The sequence below is a fragment of the Calypte anna genome, chromosome 3, assembly GCF_003957555.1.
Source record: "Calypte anna isolate BGI_N300 chromosome 3, bCalAnn1_v1.p, whole genome shotgun sequence".
NCBI classification, from domain to species: domain Eukaryota; kingdom Metazoa; phylum Chordata; class Aves; order Apodiformes; family Trochilidae; genus Calypte; species Calypte anna.
In genome coordinates, this window is record NC_044246.1 from 55,160,313 (window position 1) to 55,172,780 (window position 12,468).

General features: G+C 40.2%; 1 protein-coding gene across 4 annotated transcripts in view; it reads right to left on the reverse strand.

Annotated features, from left to right (window-relative positions):
• PHACTR2 (phosphatase and actin regulator 2) overlaps positions 1-12,468 on the reverse strand; it is a 145,593-nt gene that overhangs the window by 10,698 nt on the left and 122,427 nt on the right. For all 4 annotated transcript variants that reach the window (XM_008494099.2, XM_030447430.1, XM_030447428.1 and 1 more), the window contains 5 exons: positions 11,614-11,822; positions 9,889-10,045; positions 7,949-8,004; positions 1,605-1,666; positions 456-593 (listed from right to left, as the gene is read on the reverse strand). In XM_008494099.2, coding sequence (XP_008492321.1) covers positions 456-593; positions 1,605-1,666; positions 7,949-8,004; positions 9,889-10,045; positions 11,614-11,822 — 622 coding nt within the window. The remainder of the gene's footprint in view (positions 1-455; positions 594-1,604; positions 1,667-7,948; positions 8,005-9,888; positions 10,046-11,613; positions 11,823-12,468) is intronic.

The window sequence follows — 12,468 nt, forward strand, 5'->3', positions numbered from 1 at the left end:
GCAAACTTCCCAAGAAAAGGTGCTTCATGCATCCTGTCACTCCTGCACTGACAGGCATGGCCAAGGCTGGAGTAGCTTCTGCTTTTTTTCACCTGAATGGGCTGCAAAAGTAACTCTTGGTGTCAGTGATGAAGGCTTCTGCCTGCAGAAACCTTGCCTGAATACCATGGGTTGTGGCCACCTCTGCTAACAATGTGCACCTTCTTAGCAAGGCTTTAAAAATGGAAGAAATTCAGGCCTGAACTGCCATAAAGAGGTGGAAAATATGCTCTTAATAGGCACCTGCATGGGTTTTCTTAGCTCCAAGCAGCAGATGCACAGCAGTACCACGACAATCTCACTGCCTCCAGCAGATGTCATTCATGATGATGGCATCAAGAGAATCTCCATCAGAGGAAAGCTCCCCAAGAGTGACAGATAGAAGCATATCCTTATAACCTGCATCTCTCCCTTACCTTGTCTGCAGGAGTTAACCTGGCCCAAGGCTTGTCAGCACGACGGTCATAGTCAGGAGAATCCGTGACCTCCACATACTCATTAAATCGAAGGATTCTTCTCGCTTGAAGTTCAGCCACTGTAGGCCTCAGGCTGAGCTGCAAGCAGGCGGCAGAAAATAGTACATTTAATAAGATGAAACAAAATAAAACAAAAGACTAGAGTATGATGTAATCTCAAGAGAACTTGAATGGTATTTCTAAACAGGGTCACTTTCAGGTGTCTAAAAAAAGGCACCATCCTGGGAGCACTGCATGAGAATGGGGAAGCAGCACAACCTCATTTTTTCAATTATAAAAATAGTCTCCATTGGGCAGGTCAGAGAGAACCATGACAGATATCCCTGGAATATTAATTGTGACTTTGCAACTGTCACACCATTTACCCTATGAGACCGTAGGTCCTTTTGCATTGATTACACAATCTGCTGTGTGCAAGTATACTACTGAAAATAAGCAAGAGGTGTCAGACTAACTAAAAAAAAAAAATAAATTTGAACACCTAGAGGACAGATACAGGTGCCAAATTGTCTCAGTCACCTCAAATAACATTTACTTCAATTAAGGGCAATCACATAACACTGTGCTTTTATAGAGAAGGGCAGACTAGGGACAGGAATGAAAACATCACCCATTCACTCCTAGAGTAAGCTCCCAAAGTCAGGGCAGCAGATCCATAAATGCTTTTTTTTTTTTATTTTTCCCCAGGGGCAATGAGCACAATCTCACCCACAGCAGCCCAGACCACAGACCTGCCAAGAAGGACAAGGGGGACTTCTTAGGGCTGACACTATTGTGCCAGGGGAGAGTGGATCTACAGGTGTTACAACAGTGGTTGTCATGCCCAGAGAGGAAACACATCTCATTTCTCTCCCCTGCTTACACAGACATATATTAAGCATGACCAGACTGTCTGCTTTTCCAGCTATGGGAAATCAGACAGGATGGATTTCCTCAGATGGTCTTTACTTCTACTGCTTTTTAAACAGACTTCTAATCTGGGGGCATAACAGATGGACATTTGCAGTAAAGTATACACACCAATTTTTAGAACCTTATAAAAAATTATCCCATGTACACAAACTCACAGTACAAAAATCACATCATCACCTTTCTACTGAGTCTACGTTTTATTTCTCTTTTGGCTTCCTGTTCCTCTTCTTCATTCTTCTCTGTTTTCAGAAGAGATAAAAAGAAGTGAATATTTAAGTATTATAGCTGTACATACTGTGTTTCTCTTGGTTGAAAGCTTCAGGACTTCAAGTCCTGGCTCACGTTTCCTTATATTTATGGGTGAACCTGCATGTGTTGTCTGTTTTTTGCATTTTGTGTGCTCTCATTTCTTTTCCCTATCCTCATTTCCCTTGATTTTGTAGACATCTCAAGTCATCACTGTAGGTCAGGAACACAGCAGACAGGAGCCACCTGCAATTTCTTTTCTGTGTAATGGCAAATAAGAAAGTACCTGAAAGAGCTGCGTAATGTTTCAATTACTTGCCACATTAAAATAACTATTTCCGTAAATTCCACATGCCACCTATTGACTTTTATATAGTAAGAGTCTAATTATTCATAAGGGTCAAGAAAATGTTTGCTGAGTATCTGAGTCTGAACACTATGTTTTTTCTGATTTTAAAATGTGTGTATGTGATTTGGCACTCAAGGCTTCCTGGTTAAGGGCCACTAGCTAGAACAGATGAAAAAGTAGAGCAGAAAATGATATACATTTTTTGAATGTATTTGGGCATGAAACTGAAATGTGCTTTAAAAACTTTTGTGCTAACCAAACTTGATTTCTTGAGTGCCACTGAAAATCACACTTCCAAAGGCACGTCCAAATGGATTCAGCAGTTTATTTAATTGATGCACATTGTCAAGAATATTGTTTGCCCTTTCAGTTCACCTCTGATGGTTATATGAAACATTAACTTTGTTGTGGTTGAAATATGCCCCCTGGAGGTATCCATAACATTTGGATCCCATTTTATTATTTTATTATTTATTTTATTATTTTATTTATTATTATTATTTTATTATTTTATTATTTATATTTGGGGTTATGGACTCCATGTTGCAGTTCAAGGCTAACTAGAAACTTAAAGGAATTTTTCTGTTGTGGATGCAGCCAATCTGTACAGATGCAAAAGGTAGTTTTAAATCCAGGTATAAGGCAATTTGCTCTGTCTGCTATGGCCAGCCTGCTGTGTTAGTATAAGCAACCAGTCCACAGGGGACCTTCTGTATCATGACATACTCTGAAGACAACACTATGACAGGTCCTGTGGTACATGCAGATTTCCTTTACTATCTCAAAGACTTTCATGTAAGAACAACACAAGTCAAAACGGAAGAGGGACAAATGATTTTAAAAAAGGAAGAAAGTTACAGTGGGAAAAAGGTAATGCCATTCAAAGACCTGCTGTGTGAGAAGAGTCTGACACCAACCTCAGGCTTCCATTGGCAAGATGCAATCACACATGCTTGCTGCTAAGATCAGGTTGGATCTAGTATTGATGGTGATTTTACTTAGATACTGAAATGTGAATGTAATTTATGGTTTATTGATAGGTTTTCACTTAAAGGGTGAAGAAATGGATGGCCTGTTTCCATAGGGGAACTGTAAACTGACTAAAACTGAAGAATGGAAAGCTAAAGGTTGAGCTACATTTTAAAAAAAATGATGAATATAACTATTGATAAACAAGTCGGGGGCATATAAGAACTTATGACTTCAAATTAGAACACTAACACTAAATTAGAACACAAAATGAAAAGCTCTCTAGCTGATTTAGGACAGGTAAATCATCTGTAGGCTTTTGTTTAAACATATTGTCTTTTCAATCAGTACACATAGTAACGGAGGTAATTAAACACAAACTATTAATTTGAGGTTCTATTCACTTGGGAATTGCTTGACATTAAAAATTTTCCCTTTGATGAATTGAGTTGCTTAAGCCTCAAAAATTCTCCAGCAGCAGACACAGCTGCTGGAAAAAATGCAGCTGGATACACACATAGCTGTACTGCCTTTTCCTTAATTCAGTTTGTAAAATCCATTCTTCATTATTTATATTCTTTGCTATCTAAACAACTTCACCTCCTAAGCAGCAGCAACAATACACTTAATGTAGCAATTAGGGGCTTACACTCCTTAATTCATACTTTAAAAAACAAATACCAACAGCACCTGCAATACTGTTTTTCTGTAGTTTAAGGGAGGATAAAATAACTCAAAAAAGTCGATCTGGACATTTAAGGGACACTGAAGGTTAGCTGACTGTCCCAAGCTGTGAAGCTACATCCCTGTGAACTGCAGACCCTAAGCACAGATGACTGCACTAGTGGATGGCTGGAGATGGGGATCCACCGAGAAATGGGAGATGAGCAAGGCCATCATCTTAGCTGATGGGCAGATCCTGGAGCAGGCTGTCAAGAAGAGCTGGAAGCCCACAGGACTTCCAGAACAACTGGACAGAATGCATCAGGAGCTTCCTTCACTTCCAGGAGAAGTAGAAGGGTATTGAACCCGTGGGGAAACAAGACAGCCTTCTGCACGAGAAGTTAAGGCCTGGACGTGGTTTAAACATTTAAGTAAAGTTTTATTCTTCGGCAATAAAGGGATTGAAATCTGTTGGCTGCTGTTAATATATTGAATCTGCTGTCTGGCAAATGACCCCTCTATCCATGGCACTGCCTTGTATGTAAAGCACCTGTTTCCCATCTCCAACTTGCTAGGCAAAGAAACACTACCCTGACACAAATTCCCTCTAATAGTAACACCTATTTTTTGTCTTTTAAGGTAAAAGTTTTGAAAGTTGCTATAGTGAGTTTAGATGTGTGGTGCTAAAAATAATGGGTCTGGTGTTTCTGCTTTCTTCAGGTGTTGCCGCAGGGCCACGTTTTGGCTGCAGGTATGAACTGCCTCACTTGCCCAGACAGGAACACATTAAGCACAGGAGTACACTTTGACTGCTTTCCACCTTAAATACAGATCTAATCTGTGTGATGTGGAGAAAAAAATATAAACACGGCATTCCCAGCTGCAAGACTCCTCCTCAGATGTCCTGCTGCTGCTGTACTGGCAAAGGACCAGCTCAGCAAGGACCCTTTGCTTGCAGAAGTCTTCAGTTAGATCCCAGCAAAACTGCACTTTTGCTCCTTTCCTGCCTGCAGCTCCAAGGAGGTCAAACTGGGATTTGACTCACAACTGAAACAATTTCATTTAGCACCACTTACGATGGCATTAGAGCTAAACAATCCACTGGGTAAAGCAGAACAGCTTCCCTGGCATCTATAAATTATTGCTCCTGCAACTTCTGCGATCTTATATCTAGTCATTGTTTGTTCTATGGAACATCTATCTTGTAGCAGAAAGGAAAAAACAGAAGAGAGAAATTGTTCTGCCTGAGGACTGAGTTGTTCTTGACTAGAAAATACTCCTGGAGCATAAAACCGAACTTTCCATTGTGTCCCTATGGGATCAGCTATGTATAGACTTCTCTGTAGGCTTGCTAGGGAAGAGAAAGAAAAGACAAAAAAAGTGCTTGCCTTTTGCAGTGCTCCGGAATGAACAAAGCAATTTATTTTTCCCAGTTTTACAAGCAAAGATAACCATTAATATTCCCTAACTAGCATCAAGACCCAAACCATGTTTTCTACAAAGTCAGTAGTGGCAAACCTGCAGGTGCACAGTACAAGAAGTTCAATGCCCCTTACAAATACAGGGAAAAATACAGTTATCTTAATCTGAAATTCGTGGAAGGATAAAAAGTTTCCTCACCATAGTGCAATACTATAAATAATACTGGCTTAAAGCCACTACACAAGAAACCTGTCTTTATTAAAAACAGAGGGCTTTATCTGTTCCTTCAAGTGGACTCTTGAGTTATCAGTACTTTGTTTTAGTGTGGGAAGACTCAGAAGTCTGGATAATTTTATTCAAATTGTTTTTATTGAAATCTGCCTGCGATGTCTTGTGATCGTACTTAGTTACAGGATTTTCAGTAACTGTTTTATTTGGAAATATTATTAAAACAAAACTTCTTGCAAGACAGATTTCCTCACCAACTGGAAATACAAAAAAAGGAGGGAAAATATGGACTTTTTCTGAACCTCTCAAGACTTGGGTTGAACTTAATCCTGAATTAAACATTTAGAACCTTTACCACTTGATGTAACCTCTAAGTCTGATAAACGTTACCCAAAAAAATACTTTCCCTTAGCTGCAGTTTACACATATGCAATAATATAGCCCCTCGTCCCCATCTACTGCTTAAAAACAGGGGAAGGAAGCTTTATGAAAAAAATTCCAACTCATTCACAAAAGCTGCCTACAACAATAAAGGAATTTAAGAGATGTAAACATATTCAAACAATCCACGGGAAGGGAATGTAGTGACTTTAAAAAATAATGTAACTGCCTTACAGCTGAGAGAGAACTTGTACCCAGACAAGGCACTGAGTCGGACTGTTACCACAAACCCTGGTTTGCTTTCGTTCACTTTGCTTTTTAAAGATCACGACCAGCTGAAAATATTTGATATCTCAGTAACGAGCAAAAAGCAGTTCTGGATTTTCCACGTGCTAATCAATGACTCTGTGATTTATTTTTTTGTGTGTGTGTGTGTGATTTATAATGCAGCACCCTAGCCTTCATTTCCTGCTCTCCACTGCCTCTTTAAGACAGCCCCAGGGGCAGCAGCAGGGGAGGATGGCTGGAGGTATTGAGTGCAAAGCCTGGTGTGCTGCCAAAAGCTTAAAGTAAACAAGCTGAAACAGGAGAAGAAATCTATTAACTGCCTTCCAATCTCGAGCTACTTACTGCAAAATCAGTGAACAGAATAAACAATGGCAAAAGGGATATTAAATACACTGCAGGTTTGTTGCTAGATTTGTTATCGAGTTTAGCCAGACAGGGAGGGCAGTAAGGATGCCCACCTGGTGCTCCCAGCTCAGTGGCCATGTCCTGCCCCACCAAAGATGTTTTGGAATTTCCTTCCTCACCTCTCTCTCCAGCTTGAGCAGTTTGTCATATAAAAAAACATTCATATTTCAAATTTTATCCGTATCTATGCAATCCATAGGTTCAGAAATTATAGTCTTAGAAAGTCTGTTCTCATTACGTGTTAGTCAGGAATCGCTTGAACTCTCTCCTGTGTACTGTAATGTATGAACTGCAGCTTGTATGGTTGGACTCAGTGATCTCAGAGGTCCTTTCCAACCATGACTACTCTGATTCCCTCGTCAATAACACATGGCACTATTTGGCTTTTGAGAGCTTAGACAACAGCAGTACATTCCATTAACATGAATGGTTGCTGGAAAGCCAATAACTGCTCTGTTTCCCTGATGTGCTGACCTGAGCAGGTGACAGAGTGATCTGCTCATGGATTTTGTCAAGTAAACAGACCATTTTCTTTCCTTCCATTATCATGCTATGCACCAGGGTTGCACTGATGAACTCCAACTTTACTGAATGCTTACTGGAAATAATGGCATTATAGCAGCTCTTTCAGTTACCTCAAGTATGGAAAGTTCTTAGCCTTAAGAATAGATAATTTTGGGGGATTTGCTGCAATGTAGGAAACGCTTCCATGTGTGTTTTCTTCATTTATTTCTTCTACTTAAGCATCAAGCACTAGCTGCTACCTTTGCAGAATGAACACAGGGCTAGAGGAGCTGGGCACAACTGTTACAGTGTCTGTTCAGGTAACATCCATATTATGTAAAGATTCATAAAAGAAAGATTCATATGGAAAGACTCAAAATGCCTGTTCTGAACAGCTTGCCACCTAAGAACAAAATCAACATAAGTGAATGGGACAACAGGTACAAAGGGTAAAAAAATCCAATATACTTCATTCCTCTGTCCCCTGTCTGAATTAGAGACTTACATTTTTCAAGAGGGATACTGAGGAAAGGTTTAATAAATGGAAAGATATTCTGAGGATTCTGAGGATGTCTCATGTAAGTTTCAGTACAAAAGACTTCAAAAGTGGGTATGAAGACCAGCATGCTGATGTAGTTGGCATATACTTATTCATTTTCCCCTGAATGCTTCACTTTTCCTCTTTCTATTCCACCTTCCAGCCTCTGCTCTTAAATCTCACTTTTGCCTCCTACTGGTTTTCCCTCCCCCTCATAAAAAATAGGCAGAAGTTCAACCAGCCTAGAACTACTTCTGAGGTGTATCTCATTCCTGGTCTTTGGGACCAACTTCAAGAAATGGGATTGAGACAAGCAAAACTCAGCATCTTGAATATATGCAATTTTCACAGCCACCATTACAGGTTAGTATATAGATCTAGTGTTGATACATTATTTTCTAGAACATAATCTCTCTCCAGTTAAGATTCTAACACTAGAGCAACGACATATGAACAGGCTTCCATATGAATCCAACATATGCTCACTTTTTAAGTAAATACTTGCTGAAAGCTGAATAAAATACTTACGTTTTAGAATATTTCTTTGCTCTAGCTCTTCAGTTGTAGGCCTCTGGCTAAGCCTCCTGTGAGAACAAATCAAATGACTGATTTAAAACCAGATCCAGATAATGTATTGTGATTTGTAATGCAGTTTAAAAGGTGTTTCTCATATGGCTATGCTACTCTTTGCCAGCAGAGGAATTCAACAACACAGGTAATTTCCAGACACAGTAGTAACAGCTGTGCATGTAACCACAGTGCCGAGTGGACATTTGTTTTAAAAGATGTACTACTGCCAGTCAAACACATAAATCACTGCTACTTGCATAGTATTACAGAAATCATACCAGCAAATTTAAATTTCTCATTTACAAGTGGAGTTTTGTGAAAGTGTTCATAAGCCCTTTTTGTCTCCAAGCATGATAATTATAATAAATTGTGCAGTCATAAAATTATTCTCAGATTTTGAATGCAAATTCTATTAATTATTTCTCTAAAACCCCCCCCCACAATATTAGCTGTGCATTTGTCAATGACTGGTGTGCAGAATACAATTGGGAGTTTTAACTGAAAGTTAATTTTATTTAATTACGTATATATAAAAACTGCCATTAAAATACAAACCCTGAGATACTATTTTTCTTGTTTGTACAGTGGAGAACATGGCTGCTACTGTTGCTATATTACTTAACAGGTTCACTTGCTCACTTGAGAAGAGGAGCAAGAGGAAATTCAGCAGAAAAATTAATTTTCTAGATGTGTTAAAGATAGATGCCTCTCTGTCCAACCAACTTCACACTACAGATTATCTTCAGCCTCATGAAAACCATGCTTGGATTTTCTGATTTGTCAGGAATGATGAGCAGGTTTACCCCAAGTTTCCAGACCCTGCTGTAGAAGCCCAAAGCTGGGACTTGACCCAACCCTGACCAAACAGATTTCCCACCAGACCTCAATGCTGCTGGGTGCTGACCACCACAACAGGAATTGCAGGTGTTGCTTTATTAGCTGAAGAAAAAAACCCCTTGGGCTCTACACCATAAATTTATCTCTCTTAAACTTAAGGGATGAGACAAATGACTCAGCCAGCCACTTGATTCACAGAGCAGCTCAGCTCATCTTCCAAGTGCTGATTCAGGACTGCCTGAGTCTGCACTGGAGCAGCACCAGCTGGACCACCCAATATCTGGAAAACTCCAACAAACACAGGACATCCTACAAATCTGCCTGGACAACATATCTGAGCACAAGAGAAACAAGGACAGGTCTGGGAAAATACAGATATATTGTCGTCTATTATCAGACACTGGGAAAAGTTACCAAGCATTACCACAAGTAATGTTTATGAAGAATTTTCTTTTCTAAGTTTGTAAAAATGTGACATTCTCAAGTCCAGGAAAAGAAAGTAACGTATATCCCATAGCAGTTAAACAGCATGAGAAAGACATGCCTCAGAAGTGAGCACAGTAAAACACAGAACACCGACCTACAAAGTCAGTCTCTCTCTTTTCCTTTCGCTGGAATGGCACATGAATAATGAAGGTGTTAGAGAGAAGGGGGAGGATGGGGAGGGTCAGGGGGGATGAACAGGCACAGGCATGCGCTATGTGACCAGTATGCCATCTGAGATGGGGATAATACAAGTGCCAGTCCCTGCTAAGCAACAGGAGAAAAATCTTGAACCATAGCACTGATTATTCTGGGGTCATGCTGTTTTATTTAAAAAAAACAAAAATAAAAACAACAACTCAAAATCCCAGAAGCTGTCAGATTTGTTTCCTGCACAACAAAAATGCCTTACTGGAATTTTAAAGTTTTTTGAGAAATAAAAATACTGCTTTCCAGGCTGGTCTACCACAAAGACCGTACACAGCACATTGGGCTGCATTTAAAACATTAACCCAGTGTTCCTGATTGTCTTCCTCCACCTCTGCCCAGTGAAACCACATTTACCCTGTCACTAATACCTTACTAGTTTCGTTCCAATCTGATGTCTGATTTCCTGCCTCTCCTCTTCAGATGTACGTTGCAAGATGTTTTTGTCTTCTAATTCTTTCTTAGATGGTCTGTTGCCAAGTTTGATAGCAAGAGTATCCCTGCGACGAATTTTACTTGCCAAAGAGCCTGAGGAAAGGAGGAGGAGGGTAGATTCAGTTCACTCATACTTAGGTTACAGACACAAACTCTGAGTAAGAACTTTAATTCCTTCCCAAAGCAGCCCTGTTCCCACATGCAGGAGGGGAATTTTAATTAACATCAAAAGAAAGATAGCTTTAGCTCAGTTCACAACAATAAAAAGCTGAAGTCTTGGATGAAAAAGCTAAGAGGCAATGGGATAGACAAGTTTTACAAACATCACTTGTGAAGTGATAGGATAAAAATGAAAAATCTACGCTTAAGTGCCTTTGAAGTCTGATACATTATGGGTTGGTTTATTTATCTACTTAATATATGCAGCAAACTCCTGCTCTTTTTTCTTCAGCCTCAAAGGGTTTAGTCTCATTCTCTCATCTTTTCCCTCATCCTTTCAAATTTTTTTTTGAGTCTAATACCACTTAGTTCTTGTATAATTGTTTCGGTTTTCAACTTTAACTAATTTGTAAATTAAAAAGAAAAAATATGGTTTAGAAAAGTGCTCTGATTGCTTGTAAAGCATCCTAAGCAGGAACCCCCCAGGCACTGAAGCAATCTGTCTTTCCATAAAACAAATAGAGTAGGAACAAGGGCAGTGCAGTTTTGCCAGCACCAGCTTCAGCTGGCTGTGGTAGGAAGAGCATCCTTAAGGGCCTTCAGTCCTTCCCTTGCCTCTTGATATTCTGACTGAGGGGCTACATATGTCCTAGGATGGCAGATTTTCATGCCATTAGACAATTTGGTAAGGCCCCAGGCTCTCAGCTCACTTCTGATAAGACACAGTGCTGCTGTCTGAATACATTTGTTTGCTACCACTTTGGATCATACCCAAACCTGATCAGAGGGACAAATGACTTCAGAGAGTGAAGCTGCTGACTGCTGCCCACCTCTGTTGCCCACCCCTGCTTCTTACTCCCACAAGAAACTCTGGGATATCTGGTGCCATTCAGTTGAAAGCTACACTGGTGCTTTAACAACAGAGGTTCATGACATGGGCAAGGCAAACCAATGGCTTGATGATGCCCTAATGTGGAGGCCTCATTTCATCTCTGTGTTCTCCTGAATCTGCTTCTGTCATCTACACTTCCATCCACACAATGCTTGATCTGCTCCCACCATTACACAGGCCCCAGAAGGTTTCTGATCACAGTTGTCTGGGAGAAGCAGGAGATTCATTTCTCAGTAGTTTATAATTAAATAATTTATAACCATCCTATGCAGCCAAACCCTCCTCTCTTTACTTTGCACTAGTGTGGGTCAGGCATGATCACATAATGCAAATTGCAAAAGGCAGCCTGTAACTTCTTGATGTCCTGGAGCAGAATCACCCATAGACTGAGTACTTGCTAGCAGCTCCAGAAGAGTCTTTGCTTTCCTGAAGGTCACCAGTTAATGGAGGGAGCTGCAAAATATCACACAGGGTGGAGATGCCTTTGGACCACACTCAGCCAGTAAGGTCCATTTAGCAATCTGGATGTAATCACAGCAGCTTAGTAGGCTCTTTCAGCCAGCCCAGGCTATGTACACTTCCCAGTACACGCTTTATGTCAGGGGCTTACTTTCAGTAGTTGCATTATCATCATCATCATCATCATCATCATCGTCATCATCTGTGTAGAGTACTGGTCCATCAGAGTCAGAGTCGCTGCTGTGGCTCTCTCTGCTACTTTCACTCTCAGGAGGGGCAGCAGCATCAGGAGCCTCCTCCATCAGTTCAGGGTGTGCTTGATCAGGTCCCTCCACTTCTTGGTCTTCTTTGGTAGCCAAGCTGTTGATTCACAAGCGGAATGGAGTCACATTAATGCAAGCAGTACATGACACAAATAGGAGACAGACTGCATAAGCAAGTATGAAAACAAAAATTCTGTTACTCAAACTAATGCCTCTCTTTCTAAAAAAACATACGTATATAAAACACATACAAAGTATGCATAGCTGCATATGTATTTGTATGTTATACATGTTAGGAAAAAATATGCTGTCTGGAATGTGTTACAAAGCCTTGCAAAGAAAAATCCTAATTCTTTTTTATTATTTGTGGGATGGAACCAACAGTTCATAAAAGCTACTAAGAAGAAAAATACAGCTCATAAAGCTGGCAGTGAGAGGAGAGAGTTGAGGAGAGAGATAGAGCAAGGGTGGAAGCAGTGCAGGAGCATAACACTGGCACAGAGAATCCAGCAAGACTCTAAAGGAAAGTCTCGGGGCCATTGGCATCTGACTAAACTCTCCTGTGTTGTTATGAAAGATGCTGGTTCTCATGGTAGGGAAAAGACAGATTAATAAGCCAGTTTCTTTTTTTGTTGCCAACCATCTTACTTACAATATGCAATTATGACCTTGGTTTTGACTAGATTTTATGGTATCTGAGACTCAGATGAGCTATTAGGCAGTGACAGACAAAACAGCTACTG